Consider the following 27685-nt stretch of genomic DNA (forward strand, 5'->3'; position numbering starts at 1 on the left):
AACTAGAATTCAGAACTTGAATTTGTAGGCAAGCGTAACTCAGTGTTCGAAACTACTGAAAGCACCATTCTAATGGAAATCTTAATTATAAAAGATTTACCATAAGATCTGCTGTTGGTTAATCGTTTCTACGAAAGTATAAAACTGAAATCAGTCTTATACATAGAATATTATATTTAATGGTGGACGGAGTGTCGATTTAAAAGGAGCCAGAAGAGAATAATTCCGTAGACAAGTAAATAAGGGTCCGGAAATTTAAAGCTAGCCATTAGAAATGGATTCCTTCACCAGAAGATATGAAAAAGAAGATTGATTCCAGTAAAATTACTGAAAATGGAACGAAGAACCGCTTTAAGTTGATATCTTCACGATCAATAGAAAGGTGTCTTTGGAAAGGCCTGGCACTGGAAACGTTTTCTATGAGTTTGTGGTTACGACATGTAGAACGAGAGCATATTTGAATAGGCTGCTGAATGTTTATTTGATCTGGTCTTCTTAGTTGTATGAAGTGTCATAGTTTATTTATGATGTATCAGAAGTCCCATGCTGTACTAAAAAAAATGAATCTTTCTTCAAACGTCCAGTTTTATGTCAGAACTTGTGAACTAAATACATGAAGAATTGTAAACTGTTTTCCAGAGATTGAAACCAAAATCTCCTAGACTGTTGAAAGTTTTCCAGTTTGTCGTCGATTTTGATTTTTCTTTGGAGGGGGCAATTGACACGTCCTTTCCCATTGCACAAATATTTATTGTTAATATCTATTGTTATTAATTATCTTTTCTTGTACAAATGTTTATTGTTTTTGTAATATCAATTACTGTAATTTACCTATCACTGATAATGTCAGGATAGTGACTAACCTGTATATAATTATCTTGTTAAGAGCTGTTGCCATGGGAATTACGAGTGTCTTTTGTCTTGACTTAGGAGTTCGGGCTTCGAGTTTTAAGGAGTGGTTAAGTTGAATTGTCAGATGCTGTTATTTCTTTGACTGAAGTGGATTTTATGCACATAAGTATTTATTTTGCTAAGACGTAAAATATAATTCTTTTCTCTTAGCGAAAACTTGACTTTGATTTGTTTTGACCAACGAACGAAGAGAGATATTACCCCATACCCTGAGAGGCATCACGTGTATGCTTTCGAGTCTTTCATGTGAACTTATTATTTGTTCTTTTAGTTAAATCATGTTCTTTTGACTAAAGAACGTTTCAACTTACTCTGATTTTTGCAGAGAATTCAAGAAGCGGTTTGCTTCAACAGAAGCGAAAGAGAGAGAATTGGCGTCTGTGAGGACTAGGCGGTACAATAAGCAGAATGATAACAATGTGGAGGAATATGTTTGGTCTGTGTACTCTGCCTATAGGAATCTGAGTAATCATTACACCGAGCAGGAAGTAGTTAATCTAATCATCGGACAGCTACCTTTTAGAGTAAAGCAATTGTGCTTGGCTCATGCTCCGAACACCGTGGATCTCTTATCGGATTTTGTTAAGAGATATGAGCAAGCAGAGGAACAAGATGCTTGGCGGTCTACATGGAGACGAGAAACTGGCTCTCAACAAAACAGCAGAGATGTTCAAAGAACGTCTAGAATTCGCTTAGTTCAGCAACAAAATAGGAGTAACCCAGCTGAGAGTCCATACCCTAGAAATGGAAATAATTACCGTCAACAGCGTCAGTTTAGATCACGACGAGAATATCCAGCTTCCAGAGGTAATCCTTACGATAGACCGTATCCTAACAGCGGGTTTTCTTCGCCAAGTCAACAACGTTTATCTCCACCGAGAGATAGCAATAATGCTCCCGGGACTCAAATGACGAGCAGTGGCGTGAAGACAGACATTGTGGAACCATATCCCAGTGCTGAGCAACAGCGTAGTGTGGCAGTAACGAGGAACTTCTGTTGGGATACCGGATCTAATCTTGACCAGGTGCGGGATTTTACCCCTCGCCTAGCATAGAACTATTCTTTATGTTAAGCTGTCTCGGAGGGAACTGGTGGCAAGAAGAAAGATTTTAGAGTCTGGTGACAAAGATATTATGCTGATGTTCGTACAAGTCAGAATTTACTTGTACATTAAGGCAGATCGTCAGTATAAAAATTCAGTGAGCTAGAACTAGAATTCAGAACTTGAATTTGTAGGCAAGCGTAACTCAGTGTTCGAAACTACTGAAAGCACCATTCTAATGGAAATCTTAATTATAAAAGATTTACCATAAGATCTGCTGTTGGTTAATCGTTTCTACGAAAGTATAAAACTGAAATCAGTCTTATACATAGAATATTATATTTAATGGTGGACGGAGTGTCGATTTAAAAGGAGCCAGAAGAGAATAATTCCGTAGACAAGTAAATAAGGGTCCGGAAATTTAAAGCTAGCCATTAGAAATGGATTCCTTCACCAGAAGATATGAAAAAGAAGATTGATTCCAGTAAAATTACTGAAAATGGAACGAAGAACCGCTTTAAGTTGATATCTTCACGATCAATAGAAAGGTGTCTTTGGAAAGGCCTGGCACTGGAAACGTTTTTCTATGAGTTTGTGGTTACGACATGTAGAACGAGAGCATATTTGAATAGGCTGCTGAATGTTTATTTGATCTGGTCTTCTTAGTTGTATGAAGTGTCATAGTTTATTTATGATGTATCAGAAGTCCCATGCTGTACTAAAAAAAATGAATCTTTCTTCAAACGTCCAGTTTTATGTCAGAACTTGTGAACTAAATACATGAAGAATTGTAAACTGTTTTCCAGAGATTGAAACCAAAATCTCCTAGACTGTTGAAAGTTTTCCAGTTTGTCGTCGATTTTGATTTTTCTTTGGAGGGGGCAATTGACACGTCCTTTCCCATTGCACAAATATTTATTGTTAATATCTATTGTTATTAATTATCTTTTCTTGTACAAATGTTTATTGTTTTTGTAATATCAATTACTGTAATTTACCTATCACTGATAATGTCAGGATAGTGACTAACCTGTATATAATTATCTTGTTAAGAGCTGTTGCCATGGCAATTACGAGTGTCTTTTGTCTTGACTTAGGAGTTCGGGCTTCGAGTTTTAAAGAGTGGTTAAGTTGAATTGTAAGAAGCTGTTATTTCTTTGACTGAAGTGGATTTTATGCACATAAGTATTTATTTTGCTAAGACGTAAAATATAATTCTTTTCTCTTAGCGAAAACTTGACTTTGATTTGTTTTGACCAACGAACGAAGAGAGATATTACCCCATACCCTGAGAGGCATCACATGTATGCTTTCGAGTCTTTCATGTGAACTTATTATTTGTTCTTTTAGTTAAATCATGTTCTTTTGACTAAAGAACGTTTCAACAGTAACGTCAAAAACCATCAGGCTGAGCAAGTACTTAGATTGTACGCCCAACACTAGAACCGCAGAACAGATTTCAAAAGTAGCCTATCTTTTCATGATGCAATGAAACTCCACTGTATTGACTTAAATTGATTCTAGACATGTTAGACTAGACATTAAAAATTTCATATAGTCAATATGCCCCCCCCTCAAAGAGCATCCAAAAAGTGTAGAAATGTATTGAAAAGCCGATTTCAAGGCCGGCATATTTTTATATTATGGTATTATAATTCCTCAAATGTACCGGGACTCAATCTACATATGTCGCACAACAAGACTACGAGAGAAAAACCAATAAAATCACCTATCTACCCTCTCAAATCGAACTCTGAATTTGTCGATTTGTACTTTGCGTCAGCCTGAACGAGCAACACTTGAAGCGAAAAATCATTTTAAAGGCTCGGCCTATTTTGAATGAAGTTTTGGAAAATGTACTTATACTGGACCTTCGCATGTCGGATAACAACGCTCTTGATATGAAACCTATACTATGGCCCATCTCTCACATCAGGGAATTCCGAAAATGTTCGTTTGAGCATTGTGTTAGCCCAAATCCGAAACACTTTAAGAGAACAATTTTCAAGGCCTGGCCTTTTTTCTAAATTAGGTAATTAAATTCCGTGAAATGTCCTTACATTGGCGAACAACAACCCATTTGTTAGGAAATATGCAGTTCTATTTATCTGCCCTCCTTAATGTGGATTTGAAAGCGTCAAGAGGAACGCGTACTTCACCTGTTACTGCTGTCGACGTATACATTGCAGGATAGCAGTTTCTCGAAGCCACATCCGGATTATATGAATCCCTCTGATACATAACTGGAAGAATAACATTGATAATAGTTTACCCCAATGCAGCTCTAAGCATTGCTCCCAACTGCAAAACAAAGCTTGTAAGATTCAGTTTCTAAATACAGTTGTTATAAAATGTAGGAATTCGGATACAGATATTGGAACCAGAATTCGAATCCTGCGGCGGGATAAATAATACTATCTCTAATACATACTAGTAGCTCTTTCATAAACTTGTCACTCAGTCATTTGAGTCAAATTTTGATGTACTTACTGAGGGCTTCCACGAGGTGAGATTCTGTGAGAGTTATTTTACAGACTTGTCTATCGGGCTAAGGATCTCGTTTCTTGCATTAGAAAACAAAATCAAAACTTTCCTCGTGTCAGTGCCTAGAAAAGCTTTTGGGTTATCTAGCAGGTACAGAGTCTAGTTTCGAAAAAAAAAGCAATTATAGGTGTGTTTCACCTACGTCACAAACTGTTGCTGATCGAGCAGCCATGATTGTTGCGGGTTCTTGTAAACATTCGGAATTCAAGCGGGCAGGCGGGAGATTTGAACCTTGTTTACAATGTTATACTTTGTGCAATATTAGGTTGTTTAGGTCTAACAGGAACTCACGTTTATCCTTGAATTTTCCGAGAAAGAACAGAAGGGGTAATTCACGGCACAACATTTTCGATTGTTGATTAGAATGCGCCGTCATGGCGAAAATAAATCGTGCCAACATTAATGAACAAAACAAACAGTACAGAGCGGTGGGGTGAACACTTCTTTTCAGGTATGTTTATATATCGCATTTCTCTGTGACTTTTAGTACAAATGGATTGAACTGGTGTTTTTTATCATACTTGCAAGTGGCGTTTCCTTGTTATTGTTTTATTTGGTAGAAAGGTGTTGATGATAAAAATGATAACATTCAAAGTTAAATTCATATTGATAATTGCACGCTTGTACTTGATTATTTGTATTTAATTCATTAACACAAACTGTTATTAACTGTTATCCTATTCATGAGAGAATGTGCCGTTAGTAGGTTTTGCGTACTGTCAAAAAAAAGCACTTCTTGGTTAAAACATGTTAATGATATCAAAGTATCTCAAATTGATTGATTTATTTGGTTTATTTTACTTCATTTATCTGCTATATTTGGCTAGTCGTTAAGATCAGTCAGGCCAAGGCCGAGATTCGAATCCGGGACCCTAGCATCGTAGTGAGTTGTGCTAACCACTCCGTTACTGAAGCCTGCATATCCCATATTGTTAAAGCAAGGAGTGAAATTACAGGTTTTGAAGAACTCAACATTTCAAATTACTGTGCTTGAACAAACATTAAAAGAAAACATAGAAGATCATGGTTGGGTCTTGGAATTTTCAGTTAATCTGTACTCAAGGTTGTCGATGACCACTTTATCCCGCCCCGAGCGAAAACATAGGTTACTTACTGGATGTAAATATTTCAAGCAAAATCCGAACCACTAATAAATACGAAAACAAACCAATTCCATGTACCTGGTTCATGTACAGGTGAACTAGAGTTGACCTTTTGTTCGCATTTTTATGCAATGTTACCAACATTTTACACAGTACTAGCAACAAACGTGCACTTGGTGCAAGTGTAACAAATGCTGTGTGGTGGGTATTTTCTTGCAGAGACAAACAGCTTTTCCGCAAACATAGCAGCGGTGCGAATCTGACGTCACATGAAACCCACCTATATGCTGACTTTATTCAGTCAGTACCGTAGCTAGAAATTTTGGCACCTTAAGCAGGATTGTGGTTTGGTGCTCACCCATCCCCTTCTGGCTGAGCCCACTAACATTTTATGAGCCTCCTTCCGTATTTCCCTCTTGTGCCATACTTTGTGATATTAATACCCTACAAATTTTGAAATGAGGAAACAAAGAGGAACTATTTAAAAATTACTATGCACTTATGTAGATTACATTTTAAAGTTCGTTGTGTGTATTTCTGATTTTTTTAAAAAACAGTTTAGCATATTTAAGAATATTTCAGTTATGTCTTTGAAGAAAATCTTTAAGAACATACTATTACTACTGCTTTGGGAAACAGAAAATTCAAGCAGCGTGTTACCAGAATACAACTCTGCCAAATTAAAATTTCTCCATCACATATTCTTTCTGGCTTTTCTTTTTTAATGGCACCCTCGGCTTCAGCCTACTAGCCAGCCCCTTACTACGGGCCTGCACTTGTGCGAGAGATTTATTGATGGCTTTCTCACTCTCTTTCTTCATTACCGAAATCACCAGTTCGTAGCATTCTGTGGGCAGTTTTATTACCTTGGGCGTTTCATTGTTCAGTACATTCTTCAGTAACTGGTGGCACATTTCCGCTCTTCCCCTTTTCCATTGTTTTCCACTGTGCAGCGTGCCTCCTTGGGGAAGCACCAAAATTTTGCAGGGGAGGCACGAGAACTTCCGAAAACAACTTTTCTCTTTCTGAAAGTTTAAAATTTGTTAATAAAAAAATCAATGTCTTCTGTATTTGCAACTCACGTTGGTTGTCCCCTGCAAAGTCATCTCCTGTGTTTTTGAATGGAGACAGGAACTACACTCGCACTTTGTAGAAGAAAGCCATCAAATGCTGAAAAATTCATTGATAGTGCCTTGGTACATAAATGGGCATACCATTCTAATGATTTCCATAAACAGAATGTCAGGCAAGGTGTCAGCCTTCAAAAGGAAGTTGCTGCTTTGTAATAGAAAGATTAAAGATAAAAGCATTTGTGATGGATTTCGTACACTGAGCAAGTTCTTAGAAGAAACAGGAAGGAAGATATTTAATTTTTCTGTAAGAGTATAACATTATTTAATAACGGCGATAGGATTTCTCTACATTTACACTACATTTATCTAAATTTTGTAAGTAACTATTAGGGAGGGCAACTGCCTCCCCTTGACCTCCGCCCAGCTATAAATGCACAGGTTGTGATTTTGTTGTTCCTTTACATGTTGTTGTCATTATTATTGTTGTTTGTGGTTAATTTATGTTTAATGTCTTTAAAGTGATTTGCAAAGTACGGCACTTTGTGATTAGAACTGTTTATGACATTACTGTATGGCGGTAGGTAGGTGAAACCGAGAATTTCATTGTAAGGGCTTTGTTGTCCTACATAAGTACTTTGACCCTAAGTACATTTTACTAAATTTGATAGCCTCGTTTAGAAATAGGCAGGTCCTTTAAATCCGTTTTCGCTTCAAGTGTTCCTCGTTCGGACTGATGCAACGTTCAAAGTGACAACTTCGGAGCTCGATATGAAGGGTTAAATAGGTGAATATATAATTTTATCTCTGGTTGTCCTATTGTGCAACATACGTACATTGACGATAGGTTCATTTTAGGAAATTGCATCTCGTAATTTGAAAATAGGCTAGCCTTAAATTCGGCTTTTCGGTACGTATCTTAGGATTTTGGCACTCTCTGAGGAGGGGGCACATAGATTATATGAAATATTTCATGGCAAGGCGTTGTAATCTAACATGTCTAGAGTCAATTTAAGTCAATACAGTGGAGTTTGATTGCAGCATGAAGAGATACGCTTGCCTTGAAATCGGTATTGCGCTTCTTGTGTTTGGCGTACAGTCCAAGTACATGCTCACTCTGATGGTTTTTGACGTTACTGTATGGGGATAGATAGGTGAAAGAGAATTTCATAGCAAGGGCTTTGTTGTCCTACATAATTACTTTGACCCTAAGTACATTTCACTGAATTTGGTGGCCTTGTTTAGAAATAAGTGGGTACTTAAAATCAATTTTTACCTTCAGGTAAGGATCAGGCTGGCACGTCAAGCTAACTTCATGAACAGAACTACTAATTTTGTTGCATTCTATGTTGTTTTTGGATCATTAGATGGATCTTACTATGTGTTTGTTATCAAGTTTAGATCTATTCCGTGATGTTTGACTATGATTCCATAATTTTTAAAACTTGCGTCGTTGCCTTGTAATCAAGGTGTCCTGGTTCGATACCTGGTGGAGGCACATAGTGTTTCGGATCCCACTTTGAGCTGCAGGTCCAGTTCCGATTAGCCTAACTGTGCATAAAGTGGCCTTAAAACATCAAATCAAGCAAACCAATCAACCATAATTTTAAAACAGTCTTAAATTTCTCTTCTACTCTGTCTTGGTCTGTAAATAAGTTTGGGGTGGGGAAGGTGATAAATTTTAATAAACATTTCTTTTTGTTTTTTAAAAATAATTTTATATAGGTATAAGAACAGTGGAAATGTCTTCGTACCCAAAAGATGGCATTAGTATAACGGAGGGAACATGCCCTCTATTGTGCAATTGGAAAACTACTTCGGGAGCACTGTACTGTACATCTCTTTTGCACTCCTGCTCTCTTGGTACTAAACAGTGGAAATTGACTCGAACTTTAGGAACGTTAGGCAAAATGTTACGGTAGGCAAATTCCCATCAGGTGTGTTTTGGATTCTCTTTCGGGTGCTATATTCATGTGCGTGGAACGTTCAGGCTCGTTTCTATCAGGCTAACTTAATATAACTAAGGCTTTCAACAAATCCAAATGCAAAATAAGACCATTCCCTCGGTGTATCTATTTGAGACACAAATTTCAGCTTAAAAACTCTAAATTTGCTACAGATATCGTGGTCTCAAAATTAGTGACTTTCCCCCATCCTTCCTAAACCACACTCTATATTAGTTTTTTTTATTAAAAACTTCAAGGTCAAGTAATTGTCCTAACGTAGCTGAGACTTGGTTTTCTTAATCTACGAAAATCTAACCTCAAATATTTGCATAACTGAAAGCTCTTGCAAGGTATATTAAATCAGTCTGTCGTCCACCATTTTTAAACATGGTGACAAATATTTCTCAAATACAATGTGACAACAATCCTTTAAGTTATCTTGTAACTCTAAAAAAATGCAACTCAAAAGCTTTACATTATGGCAAAATGTATGTTTGCGATTTTACCACCACTCCTCTCCTAACTATGAAATATAATTTTAAACATTTTACTGCAAAATTGGGGACCTATATATTATCTACAATGACTGAATTTAGGTCCTTATATTTCGAAAATGTAATTCCTTATATTTCAAAAATGCATTGCCAACAGTTTTGGGGAAAATGGTATAGAGCGTGCGTGCAACATGAGGAAAATCAGCTTTCATTCACCATCTAGAAACACATTGTTCAATTTGACTCACATGTAATACCATTGCAGTCTGTCAAGTTTTCTAGCTGCAGAAACATGTTATCATGGTCACTAAATAGATGACTTGTCTTTCTTTGCCCATCCACCCCACCCATGCTCCTCCTAATCATTCATTGTGTTTAGATAATTTTATTGTGAATTTACAGTGCAGGTAATGTTAGAATGCTCCTGAAAGTTTTATGCACAAAGCTCGAAATTGTAGTCTATAAAAGGTTTGAAAATGTCAAAAATTGTCAAAATATGAAAGTATGCATTGCATGTACTTGAGTACCCCACACCCCCTATTTTTAAGAAAGTAATATTTTGTGGTAGATTATGAGTGTGCTCGACTTCTTGGGTATAGAGCTCCTAACCACAAATAACATTTATTCTACATGGGCAAGCATTACGTTCAATCAATGCACTGAACTGGAGGGAGGCATTGAAAAGAAAGCAGAACATTTGCGCACATACTAAATTATGAGAAATAAATCATTTGAAAAGTGTTTGGTTTAAATATACCACAGTTAACTTCTTTTTTTCTACTTTCACAACATTTCAATAAACAGGGTGGCAACAGACCTGGAAAACCGGGAAAAGTCAGGGAATTGGAGGAGAGAGAGAGAGAGAGATATATATATATATATATATATATATATATATATATATATATATATATATAGATACACACACACACACACACACAGTAGAGCGTCGATTATCCGAACGTCGGTCAACCGAACGACCGCTTAACCGAACTGTGTACTCGCTCACTTTCAGATATCTGTAATGAAAAAAGTACGTGACTTAGCTGCTCGTAAGCGTGTAGGCTTGCTTAGACAGACCAAAATAAAGGATTTTTTAAACGTTAATTTTGTGTACTGTGTGTATTGTTCATGCAAAATGCGTATGTAATATGTACATATTTTTGTTTAATAAACTGTACCACATACTATATATTCCTACTAAAGTTGCCTTTGTACGTTACTTTGTAATACATACTTAAAGAGATGCCTGTTTTTATGAATAAATTTACTGTACAGTACTTCTTTTTGGCAAATAAACATGTACAGTTCGATTATCCGAACAAACCAGTTTTCCGAACACCCATGTCCCCCAATTACTTCGGATAATCGACGCTCTACTGTGTATATATATTTCTCTCGCCCGGGCTTCTCGGCGGATATTTAAATTCGAACACTCTTTGAAGGAAAATTGTTATAACTCGACAACTATGGGAGCAATCTACTTCGGATAACTTTTGTTTTGCAGCTAAAACATCAGCGCATGCAACCATGTACAATTCAGAACACCGAACCGAGGAAGGGGGTTTGGGGGGCGCGGCCCCCGAATTTCAATGGAAAAAAACATAAAACTCTGGAGTTTCCCCCTCTTCTCCTACTATTTTGGGGAGAAGGCGCGAACTTTAGTATTCTTTTCAAAGAATGAAAATTTCTCAAGAGAGTGAAACATGTTTCATGTTCTTGGGTGCCATACAAGTTGAATAATAAGCCAAAATGTGATTTATTTATTTTTTACGAAAAATAGGTAATTTGCATTTTTGGAGAAAAATTGTTATGGGAGCAATCTACTTCGGATAAGTTTTGTTTTGCAGCTAAAACATCAGAGCATGCAACAGTGTACAATTCAGAATGCCGGACCAAGGAAGCGGCTTAAGGGCATGACCCCCGAATTTCAATGGATAAAACATAAAACTTTGGAGTTTGCCCCTTCTTGCTCCATTATTTTGGGGAGAGGGCCCGAACTTTAGTATTCTTTTCAAAGAATGAACATTTCTCAAGAGAACGTAATATGTTTCATGTTCTTGGGTGCCATACAAGTTGAATAATAAGCCAAAATGTGATTTATTTATTTTTTACGAAAAATAGGTAATTTGCATTTTTGGAGGTAAATTGTTAAAAATCGGGCTGTATGGGAGCCATCTACTTCGGATAAGTATTGTTTGTCAGATAGAACATCAGAGCATGCAACCGTGTATAATTCAGAACGCCGGACCGAGTAAGGGGGCTTGCTGGGCGCGACCCTCCAATTTAAATGAAAAAAAAACATAATCATCTGGAGTTTGCCTCCTCTTCTCCTGCTATTTTTGAGAGAAGGCGCAAACTTTAGTATTCTCTTCAAAGAATGGACGTTTCCAGAGAGAATGAAACATGTTTCATGTTCTTGGGTGCGATACAAGTTGAATAATAAGCCAAAATGTGGTACTCTCTTTTTTACTAAAAAATAGGTAATTTGCATATTACTCAGAAAATTGTTATAACTCTGTCACTATGGGAGCAATCTACTTCGGATAAGTTTTGTTTTGCAGCTAAAACATCAGAGCATGCAACAGTGTACAATTCAGAACGCCGAACCGAGGAAGGGGGTTTGGGGGCGCAACCTCTGAATTTCAATGAAAAAACTATAAAAATCTGGAGTTTGCCCCTTCTTCTCCCGCTATGTGGGGAGAAGGTGCAAACCTTAGTATTCACTTCAAAGAATGGACGTTTCCAAAAAGATTGAAACATTTCATGTTCCTGGGTGCCATAAAAGTTGAATAATGAGCCAAAATGTAAAACTCTGTTCGGAAATGTGGCATGGATTTGTTGCGGGGAGAGGGGGGAGGTTGGTCATCAGTATGAATTTCCCAGGCTTGCTCCAGACCTGTGTCAGAGTTTCCACCCAAACATAAGAGTATGAAGGTCCAAAAAGCACATTCATTTCGTAATCAGCACCATGATACCACATGGTATCATCGGGCCAGTACGACCTTACTCTGATGATACCATATGGTATCATCGATGGAGTAAAGGTTAAGCCTCTAAATATTACATGGAAAATGCATTGAATTATCATTTTCTTGTCCGTATAGGAGTAGTAAGGGAACTTGTCAACAGATGAAGGAGATAAGAGCCGGTGGCGCCGTCCGATAGTTGTCGGACGTCGTAGTAAGGCATTTTCTTGGGCAAACTGAAGGAACATTGAAACAGATAGGTTCCATTGATGCATACGATTTTTGTCGAATATCGCCACCCGACAGAGTATCTCACTACAACATGTGACAGAAATTGCGTTGACTGCATCACCCAACAAAAATTTCATGCATAAACAAGAAGAGCTTTAAACTGCATTAATGCTGCTGGAATTTATTACTCTTCCGGCTCACTTCACCTTCTTTAATGTAGCAGTGCTTACGAAGGTCTTCTTTCATCATCCTGACGTATTACTGGTTTCGCACAAGTTAACATATGTTTACAATGACATTGCATTATTCTTAGGTATCAAGAAGAATCCAACCAAACGTGATATATATTGAATACTATCACGAAAAAGTGAAACATAAATCTGCATTAGTGAACATTATAAAAATTGGCAAGTGCATGCTCCCAACCTCAAATTTACTGCAACACTAGTATTGCAATGAAATTAACGCCACTCTCTGTCCTGTCTGTTAGTAGGGACATTGATTTTTTGCAAACGCCAAAACCGTGAAAAATGGTAATTGCTGTGAAGTTATGTTTAGGAATGTGCAGTGATGTCTGGACACATTTTTCGCCCGTTAGAAATGTCGAAATAATGCGTATTTGGCATAAAATGCGAATTGTTGGCGTTTTTAGCGATTTTTTTTAAAGAAATGTCCTAAAACAACAAAAAATTCCATGAAATCCAACATTCTTGTATTTTCTAGGCCATGTTTGTGTACATAGAACATGCAATTTTTCCGACATTTTATTCAAGAGTAAACTATAGAGTTACACATACATGGAATAATTCCGACAGCCACATTAAATCATGTAAAAGTGGCAGGGTTCGAACAGGAGATCGAGTGTGTATCTACCGTCACACGGGAGCAGCATCTTCAGTATTTGTCGCACGAGATATGTTTTGAATTACCAAGCTAAGTGTGCACCATCGGCATTTGTCGAGCGAGTAATAATGGAGCTCAGTCATTAGGGCATCTGACTACTATGCGAGAGACCCGGGGTCGATCCCCTGCGGGGGAGAACGGGGATGTTTTCAACCTATTCAAACTGCTCCGGCACCACCCAGCATCATATGAAGCTGGTACCTTGAGGAAACTTCGAGGGATAAAGGTAGCCAGGAACGTGGTGCTGATCACATCACCCCCACCTTCAGCCGTAATCAAGAAAGTGTGGGGTGCTAACTTCAAACCCCTATACACCTTCATCGAAAAGTGCAGGGGAGCTATTTACTTTTACTTCCTCAAAAATCTGTTCCAACATATCAAACTGTCTCGAAAATACGTAGACCATGTGACCTACAATTTAAAATAATAGTTTAAAAGCACAATGGAGTATTAAGTTTCAGTATATTTGGCAGATAAATGTTCTAAAACAAAAACGCGAATTTTGGGAAACGTAACACTAACAAGTCAAAAAAATACAATGCCAATTTTTGGTGCCATAATATATCAGTATTGGTCACATGAGATTGATTGATTTTAATTTTTTGGGTGCGTCGCCACTTATGGTCATTATGCACCCTTCAGTATATATGGGGAAATTTCCATTATCTAAAATCCATACCTTAAAATTAAAAAAGGGGTATGGAAAATAAGTTTCAAGATATCAAACTCTCACGAAGAGGCATAAGCCATGTGACTTACAATTTGAAACAGTAGTTTTAAAACACCATGAAGGTATAATTTGAGATATTTGCCAGAAAATGCGCTAAAATGAAAATGTGAATTTTGGGAAAAATAACACGTTATAGTAAAAAAAAAAAAAAAAAAAAAAGAAAAGAAAAAGAAAATACATCAATTTGAAAAAAGTAACAAAATATCAAGGTCCCTACCGATTAGGTATAAATAAAACAAGAATATCAGTTGTAATTTATTGCATTAGTAACAGTGATTCCTAACCTAATTTTCGGCATAATCACCACCGTTGTTCTGGCATGTGTCGTAGCATGCCACTAAATTATGTATGCCCATGGTATATGTGTCTGACAGCAAAGACTGGAACTATCTCTACCGCAGTGTAGCTGTGAAATCCTTGCCCTGCCAGAGACCTCTTCAGTTAAACAAAGAGATGAAAGTCGGTACATTCAAGGCCAGGGCTGTACAGGAAGTGGTCCAAAATCTCTCACCTGAAGTGATGGAACACCCGCGTGTACTCAGCTGTATGGGGTTGTGCACATTCGATTGGCCTTCGTGAATTGTCTGCACCATCGTCTGACCATACTATGATTCACAACATCTGGCCTGCACACATCATACGATGCTGTTAGCTCTGTGCCAAATTCTGAGCGTTCAAAAATGTGATTACTACATGTAGGCTACATCGCAGTCGGTGGGAGACTGTATGAGAGCTGTAATATTTAACCTAGAACTTTCCTAAAACGGCTGCATTGCAACTGTACCAGATTACAGCTACATGCCACTTCTTCCTGCCTGCATGTGTGTGTGTCGCTATCCGACCACTAGTGCTGCGTATAGGGACCATTGGAGCTTTTTTCAGGATGCCCCTCGTATATGAACTTTCAGAAGCTTTTATTATTAGAGTGTTTCTGTTTTAATGTGTGGTTAGCTAAGTCAGGTTCCTATACAATGAAATTCTATAAATTGCTTGCGTTAAATTTCTAATACCTACATACCCTTTTCGTCAGCATTAATGGTATAACTGCATGTTGTTTGTTTCACAGTACTTCACTTGGATATACTGTACTGAAGCAGAAATCCCATTGATAATGTAAGGAAATATGACACGTTATTTTGTTCGATTCAATTGTTTCACTTATATGCAAGAGTTAAGTTGTTTGCTTTACAGAGAAGAGAGAAGTAGCTTTATGCGTTGAAAAATGAGTCTGCACTCATGGTTTTTGCAAGCAGAGGGTTCCAAACCTCAGTGGAAATATCAACATATAATACCGAGAATGTATAAGGAGACTGATAAATTACAAATTGTATTTCTTAATCAATCACTCTTACCTCATTTAGTCGTAACTTTAAAAATAATCAAGTATTTTATTTTAAACTTACTGCGTATGACAACATTCCGTAATCCTTCCCTAGCTTGTGAATTGTTATAATTTTCCAAATTCACTATTTTGCAGTTTGAATTCAAATCATTGAGAATAGAGAAATTAAGTCAATTTCATAGAAGATAATATTGGTACTTAACAAAACCATAACGTGGATCTGTATGAGTTTATTATTTCCATTTGCAAAAAACATTGATTTAGTTTAGTTTGTAATTGTCAGGGAAAAATGAAACTTTTGTCCTGGAAAACCTGGAAAAGTCAGGGAATTTCATTTCTGCTTGTTTGTAGCCACCCTGAATAAAATATGCTCAATTCTCCTTTGCAATGTTTTATACATTGGAAAATTTATTGTAATAGTTGATCATCACAGGTGAAACTATGTGGCTTGCTCACATACGGAAGTGACTTATATCTAAAGTGCTACCACATTTCAAAATTATAAGCTTTGTTCGTTCAATGATTTATCTAAATATTTCAGACCCTCTTGATTTTTGTTTCTTGGATATATGTTCTATGTTCGTATTATTTCTGTTAAAAGTCGATTTCTAGCATGATTTGAGAAAAATATCCTGAAAAACCCACTGTGACTTGTACCACATTAATTATGTTGAGTATTATAAACTTGGCTAAGTCTTTATTTTACAAGTTTTCTCAAACTGTTGACAATTCTAGACCCTCACAATTATTTAAAGCAATAATTTACAACATTTTCTGAAAAAAAAAAACACATGGGGAAAACTCGGCTGGGCCCACCTGGGCCAACCCTGATTATAATTGGTATCTATGATATTAGAATCTCGCATTCAGAATCTCCCATCCATAATTTAATATTTCCATGACATTGGTTGGCTGTCATTTCATAATGCTACTAAAATATGTGTGTGTGTAGACAGAAACAGTATTTAAATTTATACATTATTGATTTTTAAAACAAACAGTTTTTAAAAAATCCTTGTCGCAATCTTCTCAAATAATATCAGAAGGGTTGTATACCAAGTTGTGGCCGCGGTGGCTCAGTCGGTAACGCGTCTGACTACCATGCTCAAGGTCCCGGGTTCGATCCCCGGCCGGTTCAAATCCGGGAACTTTTCTAACGGTGGAAGCGGCCCCGGCGCCCACCCAGCGTCGAATAACATGGGTACCTGGGGGAAACCCTGGGGGGTAAAGGCGGTCAGGGGCGTGATGCTGATCACATCACCCCCACTCACGACCGGATCAAGAAAGTGTGGGGCGTTACCCCCACACCCCCTATACGCCTTCATGGCGTGGTGCTTTGCACAGGGGAACACTTTACCTTTTTACCTTTTGTATACCAAGTTATGAAATGTTTTGTTCCTTTTTTCAAAAAGAAGAAAAAACCCTCCAAACTTCAGAAGAATTGACTTTGACATGACATGACAATGTTGCAATTTTTTAAATAATATTTATGTCCACTTATACACATAGGCTACTTGGGTACCTGAACACACAAGAACACCACATGCAGACAACACACCTGCAAGAATGAAAAATATCTAGTCCTGTTATGTAAAATATCATGTTTGAGAGGTGTCATAGAAATATTTGAAATATATGGCAGTAAATATTCTTTAGTTATCTTTGAAATTCTCTACACACTCTTAAAGAAAAGAAAAAAAACTTTGCTCTGATTACAATTTTGCATACAGAAAGTTAACAATGGCCAATTTAAGAGTGTTTATATGTTAACAATAATAGGTTTTCCGTGGTAAAAGCTCCATAAGAATATGTCGTAAACAACCAATAATCCAGGCCACTACTGGAACATGCCACGTTCGACGCCGAGGTCGCGAGTAGAGCAACACACTGTTCTACTGCGAACACCAGAGCCGTAGCCAGGCAGGGTCCAGGGGCATTGCCTTATCCCCCCCTCCCCCCATTCTGAAGTTTGGTAAACTACTTTGTAAAATTTGTTTGCAGTGACGAGTGAAAATGTAGACTGCAGATATAATTTTACTCAAAACTTAATAAAGGTTAAATTCACAGAATACAAAGAACAGATAGGCGTAAAATGATTTAATTTGATTTACGAGCCGAAGTCAAAGTAGCAGGTAGTAATTAGAATATTTTCTCTCGGCTTCAGCTATGAATGGGAAGATATTGAAAATATATTGTAAGTATTTGAACAATATTTCTAGATTTTCTGTGTCGTATATTAACTTAATGATTAGGCTACACACACAACACACACATACAATTTACTTTCATATAATACTATTACACCTTTGAAAATGGACTTGGTTTATGAAGCCCTCCCTGATAACCCATGAGCCCCCCCCCCCCCCCCCCCCCGCCAATCAATTCTGGCTACGGACCTGCAGAGCCGCAACCACGAATTTTCTTTTGGAGGGGCAAGTACCTGGATAAACATGCCAGCAACAATAACAATAATAGTAATAAAGTAACATCAATGGCATTATTATTCTCATAAATGATGCAAAAAGGGGGTGGGTAGAAGTCGGTTCTAACACATTTGTGTTGAAACAAAGGATTTGAAATATTTTTTTCAACACCTTAATTTCACATTAGCTAATAATGGAAAAAAAGCACTCAAACTGTTTTTGAAAGGAAGAAAGTGCATGATAAATACATTCTGAATGTTCATATGGCATGTAAAGGTTTCATGTACAATATTTTCTTTTCACATATGCAACATGGAGCGACATAAAATAAGAAAATACATATGCAACATGTTAACACTAAATTGTGTACGTATTCAAAGTTGCTTTAATGCATATTTAAATACATTACATAATCAATTAATCAATAACAAATCAACATTGATAGCAATGTTGGCATTGGGTCGCCAAGGCATTCTCTGTTTTAAAACGTTTTTCATTTAGATCGTTCGGCTCCCAGGGCCGACCTCAGCTACCCCCTAGCTACGGCATTGAACTTGATGAGACTGTATAATATATTATAATATATTTCTACTTTCATAAAATTTGAAATCAAGGGGTTGCAGTTGCCCCTCCGTTCTCCTCTGCAGGTGCTCTTTGCCGTCTGGAAGGAATAATACAAGAAAAATATGAAAACTAATTCCATCTTGAGTATCCTTTAGCCTAGTTTTTCTTGTACTTTAATGATTACCCCCCTTGCCCAACCCTGCTAGACTTAATTTTCGTCGAAAGTTAATGAGCAATGCCCCCTGCCCCCTGTGGTTGCGCCACTGCGTGCCTGGTTAAGACACCATGTAATGAAAAACAATTAGTTTTCGATGAGGAGTTTTTTGTTTGCCCGATCATTCATTTAAATAAATGAAGCTGTAATATTGCGTGCATTTCCTGGCAATAAGATAAAAACTGCTTACAATGAACTGAAATCGCTAAGTATATATATTCTCCTTGGAGCAGAGAGCTCCTCCTAGGACTTCGTAGGATATAGGAGCTACGTAAGTAGTCAACACTGGCTGTAGCTGTCCACGTGGTGAAGAAACGCCTGGAGCAACACTCTGCAAGAGGGCTGTTTCCTTCCAGCAGGTTTTGCAGGTGCCCGGGTCTTGTTGAATGCCCAGGTACCTTGTAAGCAAAGAGCACCTTGAAAACGAGGATCCTGGGTAAAGATGCAAGTTGACTCGTTGCCATGGGCAGGCGAGCAGGTAAACCTGTTCTCGCGGAGCAAGAATCACGGGTAGGTAAAAGCTAGACTTTGCAGTACTCTGAATGTGGACTCTACTTTGTACCTGTATCAACATGGGTCTCGCAATAGTATTCACTGTTGCTATGATAAGCTCCTCTATGTTTATGGCGTCAGTGGGATGAATGCCAGTCTTTTAATTAATCCCACAACAATGAAAGTTACATGATGTGATGTCTGGTGATTCTGTTGATTTCTCTGTCTGTGTTGGAGCATGCCTGCAAATAACACATGTCTTTCTTTGATGATGGGCAACCGGTTGAGTTTTTTGGTACCATACGCGAATGGAATTGTCACTAGATGAGTGCTTCTTGAACTTTGCACAAAACGCACTGCTTGCTAATGTAGTCGGGTAAAATTCCAACACATGGAATGACTTCTTCACACTTGTAGCAGCCATTCTCACAAGTACACTAATGTGGCCTAGTGGACTACAATGGAACAGATCATACATCCAAGAAACTGTTTTGATTTCCTCCTTGATCTTACACTTGTTTCATGGATTTGAAGTCTATCCGTCCCCCGTGGCAGTAACACATCATGCTATAATGCTAGGGGTCCTGGGTTTGAATCCTGGCCTGGGCATGGATGTTTGTGCATGTCCGTTCACCATGTCATCACTCATCCCCATCTTCGCAAATTAGCCATAAGTGGCACAAAAAGCTAAGTTAAATAAAGCAAATTAATCTAAAGTTGAAGTCCTATAGCTCAAGTGTGATACAGGTTTTTAACATGATAAACCTCCGGGATTTTGAAGTGATGGGAATTAAAACGAACACACCTGCACATTTTTTGGTAATTTTATTGCAAAGAGCAACTCAAAAAGTTTCTTACAAAAAATGTTCCAAGATTTCCATGTTTGGTTTAATACCATTACTTCTTACAATTTTTATATGTAAGCACCTTTAGTGACACGAAGGATGCCCAGCCGGTATTCCACTTCACGCAGCAGCACGTCTTCAGGGATCTTATCAATAGCAGTAACAATTTGGTCACGCAAAGCATTCACATTTGTCACCTTTGTTGAGTAAACTGCATCCTTATCATACCCCCCGAGGAGTGATATCTGGGCTATGGGGTGGCCAGGGGATAGAGCCCCTCGCCCTATCCAATGATCTGGAAAAGTGGTGTTCCTCCCCCTGGCTTCTTCAAAACACTCCCCGTTTCCAGAGAACTTCTGTACCATGCCCTGATGCTCTTTTCCGTTGGCGGCGTTTTGTTATAAACATGCTGAAACGCTACACCTTAACAGTTGATTTGTGCTTTCTCTTGAGAAGACTCCATTTTCTCAAAAGCAACGACAGCGCTGCCAAGCATGATGCACGCAAACTCAAAAAAAAAAAAAAACTAGCATATATGGCACCAAACAGAAAAGACTGGATTGTCTTAACTTTATTTCCTGATTTTTAATATTGCGTCAAAACCCTGTAGGTTCATCATACACACCCTGTACTTTGCTTCTTAAAGCTGACATACATGAGACTCAGGTACAGTGAATAAGATTGATTGAATCACCGACAGTATGATAATGTTTTGTCATTTGGATGTGTGTGTGCATTTTTATTTCACAGAATTTTGAATATGTTAAACCTTAATGGTTGTGTTTTCAGCATCGAATTTGACATCATTAGTTAACATTTTTATGTTATACTGTGTGTCTCCGTTTACTTGTTTTTATGTTGTTTATTTATTAATTTCCAGGTTCCATTTGCACCGTCTGGTTTCAAAGTAAGGTACTTGAAAGTCTTTGAACCGAAGCTGAACTACTCAGATCATGATGTAATAAAATGGGTGAGGTACATTGGAAGAAGTGGCCTGTATGAAACTCGCTGTTAGTTGAGTGACAGAGAACTGTAAATAAAGTTCACCATATTTGTTGCAAATGAATGTTGTTAAAATTATGTCATTCCTCATAATGAATTGGAAACTTGAATGGTATCGAGCCAATTATGAAACCAGTATGTAATATGTGACTAACCTCCACTACATTTAGCAAAGGTATAATGCTTGCTGTATGTAATGTAATGAAATGTTGATTGATGTAAAAGGTAGGTAAGCTGTAAAATGTTCATGCCATATGTTCAATCACTGTGAACAGTATATATATATATATATATATATATATATATATATATTACAATGAATAAATATTAAGTGTAAATGGATGTGTAGTTATTTCATTTTCTTTTTTAAACTATCTGAGTTTTATAGTAAAAGGTATACTGTAAGGTTATTATTCTATATTTTGCCAATTTCGCCTGGATGGTTAAAACTATGGCTGAAAATGATTTGGGCCCAAGTGATTTCTACTTGTTTGGAAGCCATGTGGTTTGCGGATAACGATGCCATTATCGGCAGTGTTCGAGAGTGGATACGCAGCCAACCGAAAAAAAAAAAAAAAAAAAAAAAACTTCTATGAAAAGGGGTACTTTGAAGGGTGACATGTGCAAATAAGTATTTGACAATAAAGGATTTGGTAGAAATTTTTTACATTTCACTAAAACATGGGGTCTCAGACTACCTAGGATCCTAGTTTCTATAATTGGAGACTATTGCTCCATGTACACCATTTTGCTAAATAGTGTGTGCATTGTTAGCATTTTATATTATTACTTTATTCGTCAAAAATATTTGTTCGACATTCTACAAACAAATAGGAACACCTTGGATAGTAAACGATTTCTTCAATGACTTGTTCTATGAATCTGTGGGCCCCTTATGACTGCCAGTGAGCAGAAGCCTACAAAACCTGGTCGTCTTTTCCTTTCCAAACATCATGGCTTCTCTGCATTTGATATCAATTCTTCCAGTCACAGTATTGCTTAAAATTAATGAATACAAATGTCATTTCCATTTCAGAGCAGGACAGTTGCAATAATTTAGTAAAAAAATTAGATTCTGCCTTAAGTATTTACTCTAGGAGTGTGATTTTGTGAGCTTTATTTATTGAAATTTTCCAGTACAGCAGAAGCCATTTTAAACCAGAAAGAAACAACAGTAAAACAATAGACTAAGATAAAAAACACAAAAGAAAGTATAACATAAAATAAACAAAAATAAAACAAGCCCAAAATTACCAAGGTATATAGATCAGTTTCACAAAAGCACTACTTATGTACAATTTTTTCTATGTTGCTAATAAAAAATGGATATGAAGCGAATATATCTATTTGAGATTATATTGAACTGATTCGGTAGCCTATGGAATAGTGAACGTTGTATGAGGGAGAGCCTGGGAGTTGTAGTGTGGGAAGTTTCCTTGCTCCGTGTTTTATGTCTAGGCACTCTGAGAGAGAATTTGTGGAGTGGGAAGCTGCATCTTAAGTTTCCATTTATGATCTTATATAGCAATTTCATCTGCAATGTATCTACAAGTTTCTGGAGTATTAATATGCAGATTTACAAGCAGATCTCTCCTAGGCAGGTGTCTCAGGGCAGGCACTCTATATCAAATGATGGAGAGGAAAAAGCTGAGAACACTGTCGATCTTGGAGGTATGAGAATGGGCAGCCATGTTCCAGATTGGTGAACAATATTCTAGAATGGGGGACACAAATGTCTTGAAGTAAATGGAAAGTGCTTTCGGGTTATTGATTTCGGTGAATCTATAAAGTAGGCCTAGCATACGCATTGCCTTTTTTGTGATGGTTGGTATGTGATTATCGAAATTTAGTTTTGAATCTATGAGAATACCTAGATCTCGGTGTTGTGCTTCTTTTGCTAGAGGGAGGTCGGTGAGTGTATAATTACCTTCAAGAATGTTTTGTTTCAATGAAATTGTCATGTAAGAGCATTTAGAAGGATTTGTGGACAGTTTCCATCGCTTACACCATTCAGAGAATCTGTTAATGTCATTTTGGAGAATTTGCATGTCTGATGGCTGTTTTATTTCTCTCATAATCTTGCAATCATCAGCGAACATTAGAATTGTGCTTGAGACAATTAAAGAGGTCTGTGAGATCATCCAGATATAATAAATAACAGAGGACCAAGAACGCTTCCTTGCGGCACACCAGATATAACAGGAAGCCAGTTACAATTAGTTCCAGAAAGTATAACGCGTTGTTGTCTATTTCTTAGATAGTCTTTCACTAATTTTAACGTGTTTCCAGTGATGTTAAATCTGTTAGATAATTTATGCAGTAAATAATGGTGATTCACTGAATCAAAAGCTTTGGACAGATCAAAGTAAACAACATATAACTGATTACGATTAGTAATTGCGTTTATGGCACAGGATTGCATAGAAGACAGATTGGTAAGGCATGAAGAATTTGGAAGAAAACCGTGTTGTTCTGGGTTAATGTAAGGGGATGTGAATTTCAGAAGTATTTTTTTCAGAATTTTTTCACAGACAATAGCAATTGTGGAAAGGAGAGAAATGGGCCTATAACATGTAGTATCGTTAGCATTTCCAGATTTAAAAATAGGAATGATATTTGCTTTCTTCCGTTGAGTGGGAAAGCAGCCTTCAGAGAAGCACCTATTGTATAACATTGCAAGAGGAGTAACTAGTGAGTGAGCTGTTTTTTTAAGGAAAATAGTAGGAATATTGTCTGGTCCAGATGCTCGGTGAGAAGAAAAGGAAGTGCAAGACTTCACCTGGTTCTGTAAAGACGGTAGAAAGAGAGTGAGAGCAGATAGATTTGATAAGCGGATGATCTAAAACATCATTTGAAACAAAATTATTTTGAAATGTTAGATTGAATAGTTCAGCTCTATCATTACCAACAGCTGAAATTTCATTGTGTGTTACTTCTAAAGGGAAGCGCTTGGCTTGTCTCCGTGAATTTATTAATGTCCAGAATCTCTTTGAATTAGTATGGAGTTCATTTGTGACTGTGTTGACATATTCCGGTGTATTTGTGTTTCATAAGGTCTTTACTATGCTTTCGAAGTGCTTTGAAAGTGTTGTGTGTGTGGGAATTGGGGAAACGTTTCCACAGTTGCCATGCTCTCTTTTTGTTATGTAACAGATGCTGCAACTCTTTATCAAAGCAAGGGGAACTTTTTACTTTTCATTGTTTTATGTGGCACACAGTCCTGAATTAGGGCATGAATCACGTCCGTAAACAGTTCAACAGCCTCGGTCACGGTTCCTTCGGAAAGCAGGTTCCAATTGAAAACGTCAATGGCTCGACGGACAGCGTCCCATGGCGTTTTCTTCCAAAACGGAGTCTTATGCCTTGGGGGGGTGCAGAAGGGGAGCTTCGCGCTTTCACTGAAATTTCGAAAATAGCACAAAGCGACTTGTGGTCGAAGGAGATTCAACGAGGGTGTGACCTCACAGTTTTGAAAGGAGGAGAGAATGTAATTAAGGTTTTTGTCCTTCCTGGTGTTGTGCATATTGTGCTGAAGAAGACCTAGTTCATGAATAAAATTGTCTATGAACCAGTCTTTGTCTCCAGTGGTTGGTATGCCATTTACAGGATTATTCCACTTTATATGCATATTAAAATCCCCACACAAAATAACTTCGTGGCTGGATAGAGCTGCCAGAGTAGATTCATAGCAAAACACTGAGAGTTCTTTGGGACTCCGTCTATAAGGCCGATAGAAACAACCTACAAGCATTTTTCTATGGTGGTTTGTACTTACTTCTACCCAGAGTAATTCGCAGTCTTGTTGTAAATCCAGTCATATCTTGCTGGGCTACTTCTTGTTCACACACACCATAACACCACCACCCCCACGCATTTCACGATCTTTGCGATAAACATTGAACTGCTCATATATAGCGGAATTTCAGCACACGAGATATCAGAATTGAGCCATGACTCACTAAAGCACACACAGTCGTATTCGGAGAACTCTGCCGTCATTAGTTCACAGTCCAAAAACTTATTTTTTAGGCACTGCACGTTTTGATAGTAAAGATGAAATGCACTATCACTTGGGATAGTAAAGATGAAATGCACTATCACTTGATGTTGTTATCCCTGTAGACGTCCCTGGTCCAGGTTGAAGTTCGACATCTCCATGGAGCAATAGCAGGAGTAAGAGGTGCTGGAGCATGCACTTCCGGGCAGAAGTCCCAGGCGAGGCTTTCCTCGAAGCGCCCTTGCACACGGTCGTCCCTCGAACAGCACAAAGCGTTGGGAAAGCACTCAGAGTTTTGAAATAACTGTCATAGAACTGATCTGCACATATGTTCTCATCGTTAACTGCAATTTCACAAGGCGGAAAACACTTTTTCACTATGCAGATTCGTACTAGCACAAGCGCAAAACAGATAAAAGAGCGGAGCTACAAATTTCGCATGGCCTGCACTCGCCGCTATATCGACTATTGAGAAAACACCGAATGCACGCCATCTTAAAGATACTGGATATGGTGCACATCTACCATTCATTGCTTAATATTGTGTTTTTTATATAGCGCTATGGGGCACTAAACTGAACTACAATATTTATCCCTGGTTTAGATGGTTTATTCATAACCAAAGGGTGCATCAATTTCAAGGGAATAAAAAGTCTAAGCCTACAGAGGAACGTAACATCAAACAGGAAAAATCGAGGAGCATTTTTTTGATCAGTTCATGATTAAAGTGAAACTATACACTTATTATTATCAGGACCCTGCCCCAGACTTTGTCCTTTAAAACTGTAAAATATGTATGTAATTATGTCATAAAAATTGAAAAATGCCATAAAGTATTAAAAATATGTCAGAAGAATGCAGAAATATTCCCAGTAAAGCCAAAAATATGCACAACAGTACTTTCGAATTTCTCATTATACAAGAAGTCACTATCTTCCAGGGAAGATCGACTAGGTGGGAGAGTGGTATTAAATGAAGTCAGAATTCCATTAACCAAAGAATGTAGTGGGAAAATGCTGAAAATATCGTGAGGTTCACTGCAATTATTTTACTTCATTTGCTATTGTGTCAGATTTACATCTTCGTGGAAACTAGAGCATAATTGACAGCTCGCTACAGCTCTGGTAAATCTATGCAATCATTACACAAACACAACTTTTTTAAGGCATATTTTAACTACATAGAATCTGAGAAACACCCTACAAATTTTTTGTCAGAATATGCTACACTCGATATTATTTCCGTTCCACAATGCACATATCATCTTTTGGCAGCAATCAATACACAATATTTTAGGGGAATTTTAAATGTATATAATTTGAAAAACAGCCTACATTTTTTTCTTTTTGTCATAAGTTACACAAAATATGTTTCCATTCCACAATGCACTTATAATCTTTTCGCAGAAGTTCCTGTTCGTGCATTCTATTCAATCACACTGTTTCACACTGATATGTGCCTGGCTCAAATGACAAATAATCTTGAAACTCCTGTACTCGATTGCCAATAATGTAGGGTCTGTAATGTACCAAATTTTATTTTTCCTTTTGACTTATTGTTGTGGCATCTGCTTTTAATTTCTTAATCCATAATTTCCTTATCTTGCCATCGATAATATAAACTATCTGTTGCACTGAAGGTATGAAGAATAAATTATAAAATAACCAATTATATGCAAGACAATTATGAAATTATACAGAAACATGTCTTATTACGAGATACGTGAAGAAATATGTTGTAAAAATGCAAGATTGGTAAAGTATGTCAAAATATGGCTTATCAAGTTTGTCTACTTCAGCTGATTCCTCTCAGCTCCCAAGGCACACAGAATTGGCTGTACTATTAGTAGCAGTGTGGAACCCTTTCTATCTTTAACACTGGATGGTCCTTGTCTATCTGGTCGTGATTTTGTTGTGCCTGCTCCTTCATGTTTCCACTTCACAACCATATCACTAACAGTTGATTTTGGAAACTACAGAAGGGTTGAAATGTCCCTGACAGACTTATTGCACAGGTGGCAACCAATGACAATTCCAAAGTCACAGAGTTCTTCTGACTGCCCCATTCTGCTGGTAATTTGTATATAGAAATACCACAAGACTGTGATGTCACTGTGACAAGGCTTCAGTTCGCTATTGCAACAGGATGTTCAGATACTTTTGATCACATAGTGTATATTCCAAATTCTTTAGTTTTTGCACAAATTTGTCTCATTGTATGTATATGTGATCAGAAATGGATTTCCCTTCTTGGAAACCACAGTGATAATCTAACTAAACTAATTAACTCTCTAGCCTTCTTAAACTCGAAGGTTCATGGCAACAGCAACAAAGGCCTTCCATCTGTCCCTATCCTGAGCAAGATCTATATACTCTTTTCCATCCCTACCGATTTCCTTTAGGTCCATCTCAACATTATCCTTTCATCTTCGTCTTGGCCTTCCTACAGGTCTCTTACCATCAGGTTTCCCAACACAAATCCTGTTGTTTTCCTGACTCCTCCCTCCAAATGTCCAGAACTTTGGAGTCAGTGCGAACCCTGTAAATAAATTATTTGAAGGGAACGGCTAATTGACTTCACCCTGGCAGTGTGTCTGCTGGCATAATATTGTTTCCATGGCGTGTTTTCGCTTTTAGAATCTTATTCGACAGTAAAAATAAATGCCAGTGGCAACCAAGAAGCTATTTAATGAGGATGCATGCATGTGATATAGAAAATGCCATTTTCAACTGCTTGTAGCATCGAATTTTTTGGCCTTGATGTCCTCTGCACACTGTGAAAGTTGTCTGTTGTACGGTCACACCACTGTGTATTTATGTTCAAGACAATTACAAGTAGAAAAGAAGAAAAGTTGCAGTGAA

The 27685-nt window shown here is 37.5% G+C and overlaps 1 protein-coding gene across 1 annotated transcript in view; it reads left to right on the forward strand.

Moving 5' to 3' along the window:
- The window catches only part of AP-2mu (adaptor protein complex 2, mu subunit), a 78933-nt gene extending 57818 nt beyond the window's left edge, over nt 1-21115 (forward strand). Inside the window, exon 8 of the mRNA XM_083121631.1 lies at nt 20706-21115. Within this exon, the coding sequence (XP_082977757.1) occupies nt 20706-20840 (135 nt within the window). The 3' untranslated portion in view covers nt 20841-21115. The remainder of the gene's footprint in view (nt 1-20705) is intronic.
- The last annotated feature ends 6570 nt before the right edge of the window (nt 21116-27685 follow it).

Source organism: Lepisma saccharinum, chromosome 4, assembly GCF_977018435.1.
Source record: "Lepisma saccharinum chromosome 4, izLepSacc3.1, whole genome shotgun sequence".
Lineage (NCBI taxonomy): Eukaryota > Metazoa > Arthropoda > Insecta > Zygentoma > Lepismatidae > Lepisma > Lepisma saccharinum.